At 33.3% G+C, this 13,921-nt stretch overlaps 1 protein-coding gene across 3 annotated transcripts in view; it reads right to left on the reverse strand.

Annotated features, from left to right (window-relative positions):
* Positions 1-409: 409 nt before the first annotated feature.
* LOC149078969 (cell adhesion molecule Dscam1-like) overlaps positions 410-13,921 on the reverse strand; it is a 134,044-nt gene continuing 120,532 nt past the window's right edge. The window contains exons 20-28 of one of the 3 annotated variants that reach the window (XM_089241202.1): positions 13,749-13,847; positions 12,360-12,545; positions 9,633-9,926; positions 8,085-8,246; positions 5,416-5,663; positions 3,967-4,033; positions 1,143-1,313; positions 876-1,006; positions 410-781 (exon numbers count right to left, since the gene is read on the reverse strand). In XM_089241202.1, the coding sequence (XP_089097328.1) occupies positions 948-1,006; positions 1,143-1,313; positions 3,967-4,033; positions 5,416-5,663; positions 8,085-8,246; positions 9,633-9,926; positions 12,360-12,545; positions 13,749-13,847 (1,286 nt within the window). In that variant the 3' untranslated portion in view covers positions 410-781; positions 876-947. Of the gene's footprint in view, positions 782-875; positions 1,007-1,142; positions 1,314-3,966; positions 4,037-5,415; positions 5,664-8,084; positions 8,247-9,632; positions 9,927-12,359; positions 12,546-13,748; positions 13,848-13,921 lie in introns of those variants that run through there. The other 2 variants (XM_089241201.1, XM_089241203.1) reach the window with 2 other exon arrangements.

A 13,921-nucleotide genomic window follows, 5' to 3' on the forward strand; every position in this document is an offset into this window, starting at 1 on the left:
TAGGAAAAACGTTCCCCATGTGTCATTTTCATGAGTAACTTGTGTGTTTGAAAATTCAATATGGTGCTGATAACATAATAAATTATGTTAAATTATTTTCGGTACTAATATTAATGAAGACAAGCATTTTTCCGTTGTTGGAACGATAATACCTGAAATAATGATCACAAATTTAATTTAACACCTTATGAATTATTAATTTCAATTTCATAATTTATTTTCATATTGTCACGAGCCGCATCGACAAAAAAATCTCTATTTCTCTGTTTTCCATTTTTTTAGTTTTTTCTGGTTTGCATGTTTGTAAATTGAATCATTTATTTTTGTCCGCAAACCGAGACGTTCGTAAACCAAGGGTATGGGTTAACTGTATTGTGTTTTTTTTTGTAACTATTTTCGAAGAAAAAAATTCAGTAACAAGAATCATAAGAACTTTATTCGGAATATAATACAATACTTTCCACTCGACCGAGATACAATAGACCATCCATGGTTTTGTGTTACAACAACCAGGCACTATCAAATTTACTCCCTGTTCTTTCAGACATAATTCGATCAGCATGAAGTTTTACAATTCGTTTTACACCGTGCAGGCACTTTCCTCCAGCTTAAATACAGTATACGTATATTTTGATCATAGCACGATACTCGATACTTATGCTACAATAGTCCTTTACATATCCTGGTTCAGCACCAAGATTCGTATGACAGAAGTATGACGTGGATATACTTCTACTGGACAACTTGATATATGTGCCTTATGTGTTTGACCCGATTTGATCTACAATATTTCAAAAAAAATCAATGTTATTTAACGAAGATAATAAATAAAAATATAGTTTGTGCTCAAAAAGATATTAACGATATAATATCACCTTTAGTGAACTCCAATACGGAAGTCCTATAAATTTCCGTTTCCGGAATGCTTCCGGATTATTTTCGTTCGTTTAACTTCCTCTGTCAGTATATACGAAAGGTGCATCGAGGATTATGACTCTGGATGACCCTAAGAAGAAAATAAATACATTTAATAAATTAAATATAAAATAAAATTAACCTTTTTTTTATTGAGAGAAATCTGTTAATATGTTAAATTTATTAAATTAAATTATTAATTTATTTATTAAATTTATTTGAAATACCCTGTTTGGAGTTCGAATGCCATCGCGACGTTGTTGTTTCTGATGACCGAGGACGGCTCCTTGTATCTGGTATGTAACCATCACTGGTTCCTGAAGACCAACGACGAGGTCCTGAACCGGAGTTTTTCGGTGATGATCCAGATTGAGTGTGATGAGTTGCAGATGATCGGTCTGTTTAATACATGATTAAGGAATTAAAATTTTTCTTAGATGATTTTTTTTTTAAAAATTGCATAATAAAATTAATGATTTAAACAAGTTTACTTATATTGCTGGTTTGAGCATTATGCGCGACAATGCAATGTAGAAAATATTTCTATACATTATATGATGTAATTTCGAAGCTTACGATAACGGTATTGTGTGAGCGTTCACATTTTCCATCAGTTATTCTGAGTAAATGAGAAACAATGTCTCTTTAATTAATAACTAGAAAATATTTCTTCTGGATACCATGCTGTGATTTCAATTGTGTAATCAATATTTCAATATTAATCAGATATTTTGCATGCAGATGATTCGGAAAATGAACTGATCAATAATCTTATGACATGGTTTGTAATCATTTGACATGGTTCGTAATGACAATGTCAAGTTTGATCCAACTTTATCTTCTCGAATCAGTAGCAATTGTTCTCGAGGATCTTCTTTAAGCATGACAATTTAGACGATCAATTTCAAAAATTAAGGAGACATGAGCATTAGAAGCAAATGCTGCCCCTGCCATTATCAAAGCTCCACTTTACTGTCTTCTCCTTACATGTTCGTCCGGAACATGCGAGCGCTCCACTTTTTTTTTTTGCCCCACTTAATATGATACCAAGCTATATGTCGCCATAAAACATGATTTCGTGCCCATTTTAGTCCCTCTTCTCTACCTCCCTTTGGTGCGTCCTTGTGACTGGCAAGTTTTTAACCACTCTTTTATGAATGAAATACAAGCTTCTCTGATCTGTCTATGAGCTGTTTTATCTATTAAAATTTTCTCACAAGAATGGATAATTTTCTTGTATGGTCTTATTTTTTTCGTTGAAGCCAATCTTCCAATGGTTTTGGTTTGCGTCAACTTGCACTGCGTTTCCTACCACAAGCAGGTTTTGGCTTTTGGGACACACGTTGGGTAAATGCTCGTCAGACACTTCATTTCGACCTGCTCACAGCAATAAAAATGCCTTTTGCATCCTTCCTTTTTGCTTTCAAAGGAAGTATTCGAAGGATTTCCTCGTACAAAATATGCGACGATTTCGGCAATTTTTGATCTAATACCGATACACATTTTTTTTTACTATCGCGTTTCTGATACGCCATATAGACACAATCTACGAAATTTGCATATAATCCGGCAGTTTTCTAAGTTTTGAGACGGAAGTTTTTATAACTTTTTCTGCCGCACACACACACAGCTAGTTTTCAAAATTTTCAGTTTGAAAAATACCAAATTTATTTTCCTAGACAGTGATGAAAGTTTAAAGTAGGTTTTTGCATTCTGATCACAAGGGGAAAAATAATTAAATCAAAATTTGAAACGGTATCCATGGTGCAGCTAAAAATTTATTGTCTAAACTTTTGAGACGGACTGTATTATAATGCTGTTATGAAACACACAACTATTTCATCTTTTTTATGTGCCGAATATTAATATCGTCGAAACTAACGGGTAATCGTATATTTTGCGATGTCTTTTTATTTTTTGTAGATGGCAACAGGTGTCCCAGTGTGTAACAATAACATCCTGTTGTATTACAGTATCAATACGAGACAAAAATCGTTGGAACCCTTGCTGCAATCCATCAAATAAAAGCATATTAATCTCTTCTAATTCTGGAAATAAGATTGGTCCGCAGTGCACAGTGTTGAAATTAGCATTCAAGATATGATGTAACTTTCTACCGGTTGCTATCGCTTTAATTTCAGTTATCATTTCTCGTGTGCCGAATACGAATACTTATTATGCATGCAAGAAACACCGTTGCTCTGCTGCCATCTATGAAATAAAACCAAGATCATTTGTTATAATTCTCCAAGTAAAATTGCATGCTGGTGTTAAGCTGATTTGCAGCATGAAAATGAATATATGAGTATGATATTTCTAAAAATAGTTTACTTTCTGCACAAAGGCGTAAATTGTATGAGTGGCATTATCTGTTATTTTTTTATGATTGCCGCAGAATTTTTGGAGCTAATTTTGATAAGTCAAATTTCAATTTTAAGTGACTGAACGTGAGCTGCTTTTTTGTAAAAAAATATATATATATATATGTGTGTGTGTGTGTGTGTGTGTGTGTGTGTTTGCGTGTCTTTGTTGCTTCCATTGGACTCCTCTGATTGGTTTGTGTTGCAGACACGGATGGACATTTTTTTCTCACATAAACAGAAATTTTAAAGGATCCTTCTCACCCCACAATAATACCACTCCTCAATTATTTAGTGTTTCTATAAAATTGGGAAAATGCTTCACAGACTAGCACTGGTTGATTGAAGAATACTGTTCTATACATCTTTAACAAACGCTACGTCGTTTTCGACGGTGAGGATTTTTTTTTTCGAAAATACATTTACAATTCATACCTTTGCCTCGATAATTATCCATATCGTCATATCGTTGTAACAATTATATATGAATTATTTATCACAAGCTTATTTGATTATCTGGTAGTAGTACTGTATCTACAGTTGAAGTGAAAAGAGAAACATTTTAGAGAGAGAGAGAGAGAGAGAGAGAAAAGGGTTCCGAGTCTCTCGATTGAAACACTAGATGGCAGCACGAGGTGGATGAATTCTGCAAAAAAATAAATTTTCATCATTTAATAAGAATAATGCTCACTTGGGAAACTATACACGTGCTGGACATTTCCGTCCTGCTCCTTGATTTCCAAGCTCTGTTTACCGGACTGCTATAGAATAACAAACATAAAACAAACTTTAATTATGAATAGTGGAAAGAATAGAAAGAATCTAGTAACAACAATATGTATAAAAATCGATATGAAAATTTTTCTGTCATCGCAGAAGTTTATAACATAGCAATGACAGATGATACACATACATATTGGTATTATCATGTCATTTTCATAGTTTATGTATGACCATAACAGAGGTATGAATGATTAGGTAATTAAATTATTCTTGGCTTGCAAAGAAATTTTATTAACTTTAATAAAAAAAAGGCCATATTATATATTTTAGCGTCTGATTTCATGAAAGCTATTTTTAGTCCTGTAAGATGCTGGAAAAAAGTTTAAGGACAACCGAAAAACAGCTATATCTTGAAAACTTGTGCTTGTAGATGCATGAAAATTTTAGGTTTTCAACTAGTAGTGGAACTAAACATTTTCCACTGCAAATAATTTTGACGAGTGCTGCATTAAATAAAAAATTTTGAAATTTTAGAAAAAGTCAAAACCTGGGAAAAAGTAGACACTCGTGTTTTCTGACGTTGGGGGCAAGAAATTTGCATTTTTCTCACGTTAGCCTAACAGTCGAAACTGTTTTGATTATTCATTTGCGCAGGTAAATCAATATTTTTTTCTGAAAGGGAGAAGACGGCATGATTGCTGGGCATTTAGGGGGCGAAAAGCCTGCTCTCAGAGAAAACGTGATGTCTGATCTTAAAATGTCGAGAAGAATTAAAAGATTGAAGACTGATAGATACAGTTTCATAAATGGGCCCAAGAATTATATGGACTGAAAAATGACTTCTTTCTGCTACCATTCATAAAAAAAAAAGAAAATTTACACTCCGAGTTTTAAAGTTTTTTTTTTTTTTTTCACAATGATTTGCCTGAAAATCTCTTGCTTTAAGGATACCCGAGTTAAAAATTGATTCTAATACACATACGTAAATCTAGACTATCAAAATTTAAAATGTGACATATGCACACAAAAGTAAGATTTGTCCTTTCAGCGATACAGAACAGAAATCACTAAATTCCCCGCAAAATGTCCCACACCTTTTTTTTAAAAATTAATTCGGTATTCTTCCGATTTTCAGCACGTGGGGCAAGGAAAAAAGTGTTTCATTGAGAAATTAACAATATAAAATAACAATTTACAGAAGAGGCTTTAAGGAGGCGTCAATGTCGTTTAAACAATTAAAAAAATGCATATAAAAAGATTCGAAATATAATTTAACTTTGTACAGTAGCCTATCCTTTACGTTGTTTCAACTGATGCCTTTATTTTTTATGTAACCTGAAGGGATCTAATATATTTTATTTTTGAAAAATATCGATGCGTCTGAAGAGATATGCAGTAAGACGTTGATAAATGTCACCTGTTTCTTCACGGCGAATGGCACGTCGTATACTCTTTCGATGTGTTGTTGAAGAGTGGATCTTCCCTCGGTGCTGCTATCTTCGGAACTCCTCTCTTCCAACGAGGCTGGAGGCACTCGGCTTGTCGCGTACGGAGATGGATAGTATAATGAATCTTTGGCATGAACGTAAGATCCTTCTTGTTTCATCTCGTATTCGGCCATCGGAACTGCTTCGGTATTCAGCTCTTTCCGTATGTTATCTGCATCTATGTTCGAATAAAGACGATAGACTCCCCATTTTTTTTTTGTTATCTTTATAGATAGTTTCCGTAAAAAATACAACACAGTCATTGTAGTAGATGTGTTTCATTTTTCGAGGTTTTGGTTTTGTCGCTGTAACCTGCTGTATATTGATAGGTGTGTACAGTACGAATCTAGATGAAAACTGAAAACCAACGCAATAGGCAGATAATAAATAATTCTAATAACAAATTTATTTGTCTACTGCACGTTGTCTTTTTCGGTCTTTGTTCGTCTCGGACAAAGTAATTGATTAAGTAGTAATCCTTAGGAAAATAGGTTTTGGTACGAAGAGAAAATTCAGTTTCTGAGAAAAAATGTCAAAGGTATTTCAACATTTAACATGATGTTTTATTGATAAAACTATAAATGTAACTGTGTTTCTGATTTATTTTAATACATAGTACTGGCGTGCAATTGTTGTGATAAGACATTCCATCGAACTCTTTTTTTTTTTTAAACTAATGGTGGGCAAACTACGACGCCAAGGGATTCAATTCGGCCGGCCCACCAAAGGTGTTCAGGTAGCAAAGTATCAATTCAAAAACACAATAAATGCGTAAGCTTACTATATTTCCTTCACGGAACTATGGGAAACAGAAAATCGGAATCCATACGAGATATCAAAAATTTCTCAAATGCAAGTGAAGTTGCTGAAAACATCCAAAAAAAAAATCCAAAGGAAAGCAAAGTTGCCAATTATAGTCCAAAAATTGTCAGACAAGTAAAGTTACCAATTAACAACATGCATAAAAATTGCCAAAGGCAAGTAAAGTTGGCCCCTATGGCTAAAATTGCTTAAAAATCGTCAATATCGGGAAGTAGGGAGCTTCCACAAGACGCAATGGGTGAAAATTTATAATTCACCAAACAAAACGTATACATTTGACGAATATGTGAGATGAATAGGTTTGTATATATGACGAACATTAATTATGATATAAATTATATTGCGATGTAATTATGACTAAGCCGTGAAAAATTGTAATTATTGATTTCGAAAGTTCAAGTATCATTGAAAAAAATAGAGAAAACAGGAATTTTTTTAAAAGGTTTGGACGCTCAAATTACGGAAATGCCCCGTAAAATACAGAGCATATGGTCACACTGTGCATACAAGTACCACATATCTCTCCCGCGGACTGAAAAAGTTTATCCATCACTGTCCTAAATAATGTGTATGTTTTTATTAGACACGGAAAACAGGTTTTAAAACATTACTTGTTCAAACCTCTTGGAACTTTTCGTGTGGTGTTGCTTGTTGCATTATATTTTTTAATGCGAGAAGATTTCTTATTGAAATACAGTCGGTTCCGCTTAATCGGATATCAAAGGTTCCAGCACAACATATCCGATTATACGGGGGAGAAATTCAATCGTTATTTTGCCACGTTAGAATAGTTTGTATATTCAGAAAAAAAAACTGATGAAGGATCAATATTAATAAAGCTTCCGAATAAATCAGACATCAAAAATAAAATGAAAATTATATTTAATTTCAATTGATTACAATACCTAAGATATTTACTTTCTTCAGTAAAGTTAGCACCCTCTATTGGCTGTGAACTGTGAACAAAAATAAAATAATTAAATGTAGTGTTGACAACAACGTATTGTACTTTGAAGGCAACCCGAAAGTACTTGGAGGCTAGTACCTTCTCTGAAATGTATTTATCTTAATATAGTAACACATTTTCCGTCAGTTTCAAATGTTTCATTCAATAAAAACATTATATGTAGAGTGGTTGATGTGTGTTTTCAGTCGACGTAAGAAGCGTAATATTCCATTAAGCGGGGAAAAGTCGTGAATTATCATGTTATCGTTGAAGGGAACTTCAACATTGTCTCTTCTGGAGAAATTTTGGTGCCGGAGGATTTTAACTGATCGATTGGGGTATTCGTTATCCGATGTAGCGGAGCCGACTATAATTCCAAAGAGTTTTAATAGCATAAATATGTGTAAACTTTGATGGTTTTTGAAAAAAATTTTGCATAATGTTGATTAAGAAAAGCCAATGAAAAAGATCTTGAAAGCACTTTTACAATTATATAAAATCATTCATAAAATTTATAATTTTTTTTCAGTTAAAAATTTTTGTAATGTTCTACAAATATATGACATTTTTCATGCGCAACCTCATAAAAATGAATTTCATAATCCAGATCATTTCACGCAATTATGAATTCAGTTCATGTAATCAATTTATTGCACCCACATTTATAAAGCATCGAAATAACGAAATTTATATTTTTTCCTCAAAGAAAACATGAGAATATCCATAGAAATGATATATACGCTACCAAATAGCCATTTATGCTATCTAGTGAAAGTTAAGCAAAAAATAGGTTAAGAAATGGTATATAAATGACATGATATTATATATTACCTTCATATTGCTGATTGGAGTTTCCTCTCTTCTGGCTGAGTGCTATCACCACAATGAGGACGGAAATTATTATAATGATCGTTACAGCTACAGGTGCAATGATTGCCAAGTTTGCGATGAAGGATCCTGTGCGTTTTACCACTGGTGATATGGGAACATGTTCTGCGGGAAGATTGAAAACACCTAATAATTTCTGTATTGTGATTTTCTGTATTGACATATTCGCGAAATATGTGTTTGCTTGTTTTCTTTTTCATCTTAAGATTTAGCATGTACGTAATGACCTTTTCTGGGAAAAATTGGTTGAAATGTATAGAGTAATAATCAGTTTATTTTTCTGTTAATAAAAGAAGATAACTTATCACAGTCAAACTTGGTTAATTTGAAGTCCAAAGTCACTGGAAATAAGTTTTTGTTATTAAAAATATTTGAATTCCTCTATCTTGGATCAATAAAATGACTTCAAATTTCAACTTCATCATCAACATTCACATAGAAAATAATAATTATCATTTATTAAAATTTAATTATTAGTTACGAAACTGTTTCCCAAATTTTAATAATTTGTAATTATAGTATAATTGATCTTATATCTGCTACATTATTCCACTGTTCTGGAATCAGCATCACTGCAGAATTTCTTGACCTTGCTCAAAGCCTGATTTACGGAAACAGTTCATGGTCATCCGTTATGAAACTGTTCCCCAAATTTCGCTCATCATTGTTATGCTATCAAGGAAATATACTTTTCTTAACGTATTTCAATCTGAACTTTCCGATCCTTTCCATACTACTCTTAAAGATTAAATTCGTTTAAGGTTGCAAAGGGAATGTGAACGAGATGCATGTGTGGTTTAGTAGTAGGCTTACTGACAATAAAAAGATTTAGATTTTGAATGGCAACCATATCATCTAATACGTTTGAAAACATAATGCAGTATCGCTATTAACTGGTATACATCCTCGATGCACTTCAGCTGAACAATGTTGAAATGGGCGTTTAAAAAAAAAGAAAGAAAATGAATGGCAGTTGCCATGCGCCAATTGACAATGGATAGGTTAGGACAATAGATTATTTTTTGTCCTACCTACCCTAGCCCCTTGGTATCACAGAGTGAATGTTCCTAATCTATGTATATTATATATGTTTTTTTCGTTTCTGTCTTTTTGTACCAGTTTTTTTACTGTTTTTGTCTTTTGTATCAGTTGGTGCTTGTGTTTTCGTCAAAAAAAAAACAAAAAAAAAAACAGAGTAGAGGAAAACAGAATTTTCAAACTTCTATTGATCTTTAAAATATTGTTGTTTAACAACTAGGACTAAAAAAGCAAATTCTGAAGTCTTGTAGAATTTCATAAAAATCATGATTTTTTCCCCTCTAACATCGAATTATACAAAAAAGAAATCGAATTAAACAAGAAATTTCAACATTAAATTAGATAGAAAAATATCTCAAGGGGGAGTTCGTAAAAGTTGAATTTTTCCAAAATTTGAATTAACCAGAGTTCTACTGTATATGTTGAAAAAAATCAGACTATTTTTCTCTTTACCTTCATTGATTGTATTCGTACTGAAACTATACTCTGCTTCCGTTGCTCCAGCATCGTTATGAGCCGTGATGTGGAGTCTATACCAAGTATCAGCTTCCAGTTCTTCAATATTGTAAGGTTCAGGCTGTAACGGAACGTGATCCGATAATAAGGTCCAATCGTGATCAGCTTCACTCCTGTACTGAATTACGAAAAAACTTATTGGGCAACCTCCGTCCTCCCATTTCCTGAGATTGAGCTGAACTTGAGTACCGTTAACACTAAGAAAAACGTGTTGAGTTGGAGATACTGGAGCTGAGAAGAAAGAAACATGATTTTTAGAGTGGAAAAAAAATGGCTATAAAAATTCACGACGTAGAAGATAAGAAATAGTTTTAAAAATTACGAATTTTCCATAGTTTATTATTCAATAATTTTTAGGCTGATTATCTTGAAGGTAATTTAGAATTTTTTTTCATTTTTGTAATGGATAAAAAATAGGAAAAATTGAGTAATATTTCAACCAGACGGATTCAGTAGTTGCCCTCGTGGAATTCATATCACGGTTTAATTGTAGTTTTTCTTGTATTGGTTGAGCCGCATAAAAAAAATAAATTTGACGATTTAAATTCACTTACTTTCTTCATCTTGGTAATTCCTGTATTTATAGAATAATTTTTCACAAAAATAATCTCGTTGTATGAAACATTGAAAAGAATCCATCACCATAAAAAAATATTTACGTTCATTAGATGCATTCAACCAATTTTAATGATTTTTGAAAATATGTTAGCGCATAATAAGCAATATTTCGGGAAATATTTTCCTCATCGGAAGTTCCCCACATCTACGATGTACCTGCTCTATTAGAGAAACAAAAGAATTGAAATAAGTTAAAATTTCGAAAATAATGACAGGTTTTCCGAAAGTGGTTTGTATTGTAATATATATATATATTTTCTTTTTGTCAAATACTAATTAGTTCAATGAATTTTCTGTTGTTGTTAAACCCGATGCTTATTTTATTATCATTTATTTTCTCAATTTTTTTTTTCATGCTACTTCGAATTTCTTAAATACAAATTTGTCAAATTCTGTAAACCTATCCCGACTGTGCGGTGGTGTGACTCTCATCACGAGGATTCAGTTTCAAATCCCGTTGTCAGCACAGTGGGTGGTCGGTTGAAGTTCGTTTTCTGCTGTTTTCCAACTTCAATTCGAGAATGCTAACCGATCTTACATCTGAAAAGATCTCTCTCCAGAGAGAGCAGACAGACCTTCGATACGATGCCAACATAGCACGAAAATTCAAGCAATTATCATCTTCACTTTAAAATATTGAAAACAGATGGCAGTACCTACAAGAACACGAAACAAGCACAACTACAACAGCATAAATACTTTAAACGCAGCGATTCTTAGCCTTTTTTTGACTAGCGGTGGCTTTTTTCGGGAAAAAAAAATCTATGGTGGATCCCCGTCGGCCTATTTTTTATTTATTCTCCGAAGTTAGTGATTTATGTTTATTATCTACTCTATAATATAAAATCACAAACTCGAAAAGGGCCTGTTTCTAAGCAACTGAAATTAGTGACGATTTTATGTTACGGAAATGGGTGACGTTTTCGTGTTACGGAAGTCGGTTTTGGGTCAAGTTTTCATTTAACTCCAGCATATATCGGGACCATTTGACCCATCGGGACCATGTTATGTGCATGTACCGAGAGGCTCCCACATCCTACAGCAGGGCCCCGAGGCCGGAATTTGTATGGCGAGCTCCAAACCAGCTTTTCAGGGGTCCCTCTGTGGTTAATTTATAGTGTGAAAAGTCAAAAAGTGATGAGAATTGTTCCGGCCCCTGTCAGCCCTACTCTTGGGAGGAGGGGGGTCATGCCGAGAGATATGTATATGCATAAATATACATATAACACAAGTGCTCCAAACACACAGGGTCGGGTACCCGGGGGGGGGATTGCACGTATACCTTTATGGGGAAGTTGAAAGTTTTCATTTCCAGGGGCCCTTGATAGGTCTCATTGTTTTCTTGCTGCTTTAACGTTGAAAAATTTGCGATTGCGGAACCCCAAGATATATCCAGTCTGGGGGCCCCATAAAATTTTCGAATTCGGTCACGGGTAGTTAAGTGGGTGGGCCGGGACTATATTCGTTGGTAAAACGAATACAAATGAAAATTTTTCATGGCACTCGCAGCGGGGGATGACCGACAAGCTTCCAAGTCAGGGGCCCCATATTTACAGGTTTCACTATGGGGGGCCCTGGATGAATCTCATTCTTTGCTGTTGCAGAATTTGCAACAGCGGAAGCCCGAGGTAAAGCCAGTGTAGGGCCCCACTAAAAGTATGCAAATTGGTGTCCCGGGTAATTGGTTGGGGCCCTGGATTTTATTCGTTGGTAAAACGAATACAAATGAAAGGCCAGGTTAATCGTATTGTGTCTACAAACCACTCAAATAACAAGTAGGTTTTCTTTTTTTCCCCTGGAAAATACGAAACTCCTATCCAATAATGTGTGACAAACGCTAATAAAGTGAAAACAAACAAATTGAATGACCCTGTACATGCAGTTTCATACATAAAGTACAAATATACTTATCTTTTACAAATCTACATAGTCATATTAGGTTTTCATGTTTCGAAATTTGAAATTTTCAGTGTTAGAAATTCCAGGAAAAATTACAGAATTAATTGCAATGTTTGCACATAAAAGAAAACTTGACCAAATACGTACCTACCCCGAGTGTCTTGGTTGAAAGAGTCTCACTCGGTGAACCCTCACCTACATCATTTATGGCAGTCACATAGAAATGGTATTTCGTGCCACATCGCAAACGGTGGAATTTGTATTCCCTTTGCTGAGCGTGTACCGTAGTCTCCTGCCATGCCCCCAATTCACGTTTATAATACAAGCGGAAACCTGGAAATATATTTGAATGAATCGTACAGTAGGAAGTAGATTTTTCGGGAAAAAATGATGTTAAGGTAAAAACAAAATCATGTAAAAAGAAGACATAGAACATTTAAACTTATCATCTCAATGTGTAAAATAACCAAGTTTCGATCAGTTGAAGGCACGCGAAGAATGGTTTTGAAATCTCATTTAATACATATCAAACTAAAAAATGGATTTTACCAACTCTATGTAATTATGATTGAAATGTTTGCTTCATAATCGAAAAAAAATGGTCAATTTCATACCCAAATAAAAAAGAATAAATTGATATGTGCAGTAATTTCCTGCATGTAATTCGCACATGCGAATTTTACTACTTCGAGAAATTGTACAACATATTTTTTCTTATAGATTTTCAACATATATCCTCTTGTTTTATTCATTTCTAAATGATGAAAGTATTATATGCGACCATATCTTCAGAAATATTAACAATGAACAGTGAAAAAGACACAAAAATACAGTACCATTTTTATGACTTCACAGATTTTGAAAATTATAAAACATAATAGTAATAGCGAAACAAAAAAAATAATGCAAATCTGAGGTAGAATTGATCCCATCTTGGGTATGCGAGATTGCAAATGTAATTGAGCATTTTCATGAGACATTTCAAATGAATTTTATGAATTGATAAATTATTTGTGTATAATATTATGAATTATTTGTGTATAATATTATGAATTATTTGTGTATAATATTATGAATTATTTGTGTATAATATTATGAATTATTTGTGTATAATATTATGAATGTAATGCATTTATTTTAAGTTTGTTTTAGTCACGCATTTGTTGCTACGCAGAATAAATCTAATGTAAACAAGCATTGAATTTCCAATTTTTATTTTTTTATTCTTAAGGAATCGGATACCAGAAAATGAAGTTTTTATTATCACATGGTGTCAGAAATTTTCCTATAACTCCTTTCTCTTAAGAACTCGTAGTTAGGTCAGTTAATAAAAGTCATTTTTCCAATGAAGTTGTGACTTCGAATTCGAATCTCATTTTTTATGACATTGAATAATTATTACAAAATTTTCAAAAGTTATGCTACAGTGAATAAATATTCCTAAAACGAGAAAACAAATGTCATGAATTGAAAAAAAAATTGTCTTTCTCAACTTGAAACACATGTAAAAACACAGAAATAAATACAAACACTAACTTGTGACTGGACTGACATCTTCTTCCTTCAACGCCCATTGGACTTCGACACTGAAGTGTGATGTCGAAATAATTTTCATCATTGGACTCAATGGAGGATCTATAAAATACACCGAATCACTTCATCAAATCACTGGAAGAGTGCCAATAAAAACAGTAAAAAAAAATCTTATC

Source organism: Pholcus phalangioides, unplaced genomic scaffold, assembly GCF_987345545.1.
Source record: "Pholcus phalangioides strain wild (caught in Gottingen) unplaced genomic scaffold, Ppha-v1.0 ptg000013l_1, whole genome shotgun sequence".
In the NCBI taxonomy this organism is placed as follows: domain Eukaryota; kingdom Metazoa; phylum Arthropoda; class Arachnida; order Araneae; family Pholcidae; genus Pholcus; species Pholcus phalangioides.